This window comes from Adiantum capillus-veneris, chromosome 13 (genome assembly GCF_014529385.1).
Source record: "Adiantum capillus-veneris isolate H3 chromosome 13, ASM1452938v2, whole genome shotgun sequence".
Taxonomy (NCBI): Eukaryota; Viridiplantae; Streptophyta; class Polypodiopsida; order Polypodiales; family Pteridaceae; genus Adiantum; species Adiantum capillus-veneris.
The window spans coordinates 3,232,501-3,234,139 of NC_140943.1; the positions used below are offsets into that span (position 1 = coordinate 3,232,501).

A 1,639-nucleotide genomic window follows, 5' to 3' on the forward strand; every position below is an offset into this window, starting at 1 on the left:
ATTGAGACTGACAGATTTAGGAGAGTACCAGCAGAGGCGAGGATTTGCCAGTTGTGCCATATAGAGCCAGAGACAGAGTTACATCACTGTCATTGTCCGGTATACTATGAGATACGAGGCCACTTTCACTATCTATTCAGAGAGGGCTTTGGACCACTGGCTGGAGTCATGAGATATCAGGATCGGAGATGCCTCATGTTGTTTTTGCTAGAGTTGCGCAAACACAGGGAGAGTCTCTTGAAGAGATCAAACAATGGGAGATATTCATAGAGGGAGATCACTGACTTCTTTAGAGGAGACTCGGCAATTAGATAAGCAAGCTTCACAGCAGATTTCAGAGCCCACCTATACAAGAGGTATATCAACTGACAGAGCCATTGAGCTTGGGAGAGCTAGATGCCCACCTCTACGAGGGCCACCATGACATTGACGGAGGCTCCATCAGAGGATCATGACTATTCTAGCACAACATGGGAGATGTCTAGTACGAGTATTTACAGAGGCGGACATTGAGGATGCTCTTTAACGGCCGATGCAATACATTCTCGAACAACGCTTGATGCAGGGCATCCTCGGACATTGATGATGATGACGATGATCATTTTAGTTTTTACTTCATTTTATTTTGTACCCAGACATGGTATTAGATCCACCAGGATTGTATCAGTTTGGTTTTATAGGTCGTTTTGGCCTTTTAAAGATGTTCAATATAACATTTCATCTCTCTCTCTCTCTCTCTCTCTCTCTCTCTCTCTCTCTCTCTCTCTCTCACACACACACACACACACACACACACACACACACAGCTGATACGAAAATTCATGCAGGTGGGTGGATTTGATTTGTTGGTTGAGCAAGGGAAAGTCGACTCAAAGGGCAGGCCCTCCCAGCCTTTGCTTGGCTGTTTCAACGATAGAGTAGAACAATTGAGAAAATTGCGGAAAGGTCAGTCTTAGATGTATCATGTATGGAGGATTTCACATCATTTCATTGATACAAGTGCTGAGGGGAGGCAGACCACTCTCTCTTTTTCTCTCTAGTTGTAGCTACGTTGGGTAAGCCATTGCAGCTGTTGCATTACAAGGGATTCCTCGACCGTTTTGAGGGCGGTATATACATTTACTCGGCCTATTGTACAACCACGTTCTGGACTACGGATCACGTTTGTGAAACTCCCATTTATTAAAGTTTGAACACCATGTATTTGCAAGCGCTTAAAGCTTTGACATCTATCATGCCCTTCTTGTTATGAACAAGAACAAGAACCCAAATGTGCATTTAATGATGCTAGCGGACATGCAAACACCGAAATATTTTATTCATGAATGAGATTGTAAATTCCAGAGTGTTAAAAGGGTGTTTGCTACGTATCTTGGCATTTTATGAGGGCTTGGTTGAGAGAGGTAGGCAAGTGATGTGGTAGTCTACATAGGGTGCATCAGAGATGGATGAGCACCATGTGAATGTGAATAATTGTTCCCTTCTATACACTTCTCCAATGTGAATATCAATAAAGCAACAAAGGTAGTGTGCAATCCACCTCATGAAGACGTGCCTCTACAATTGCATCTCCTGGAGTAAAGCTTGAGATAATAGAATGCATATGCATATGCATATTGAAAAGAGAGATTTTAAAGCG

At 43.0% G+C, this 1,639-nt stretch overlaps 1 protein-coding gene across 2 annotated transcripts in view; it reads left to right on the plus strand.

Moving 5' to 3' along the window:
- LOC147443527 (uncharacterized) overlaps positions 1–1,366 on the plus strand; it is a 92,106-nt gene extending 90,740 nt beyond the window's left edge. For both annotated transcript variants that reach the window (XM_086526330.1, XM_086526331.1), the window contains 2 exons: positions 828–945; positions 1,041–1,366. In XM_086526330.1, the coding sequence (XP_086382456.1) occupies positions 828–945; positions 1,041–1,186 (264 nt within the window). In that variant the 3' untranslated portion in view covers positions 1,187–1,366. The remainder of the gene's footprint in view (positions 1–827; positions 946–1,040) is intronic.
- The last annotated feature ends 273 nt before the right edge of the window (positions 1,367–1,639 follow it).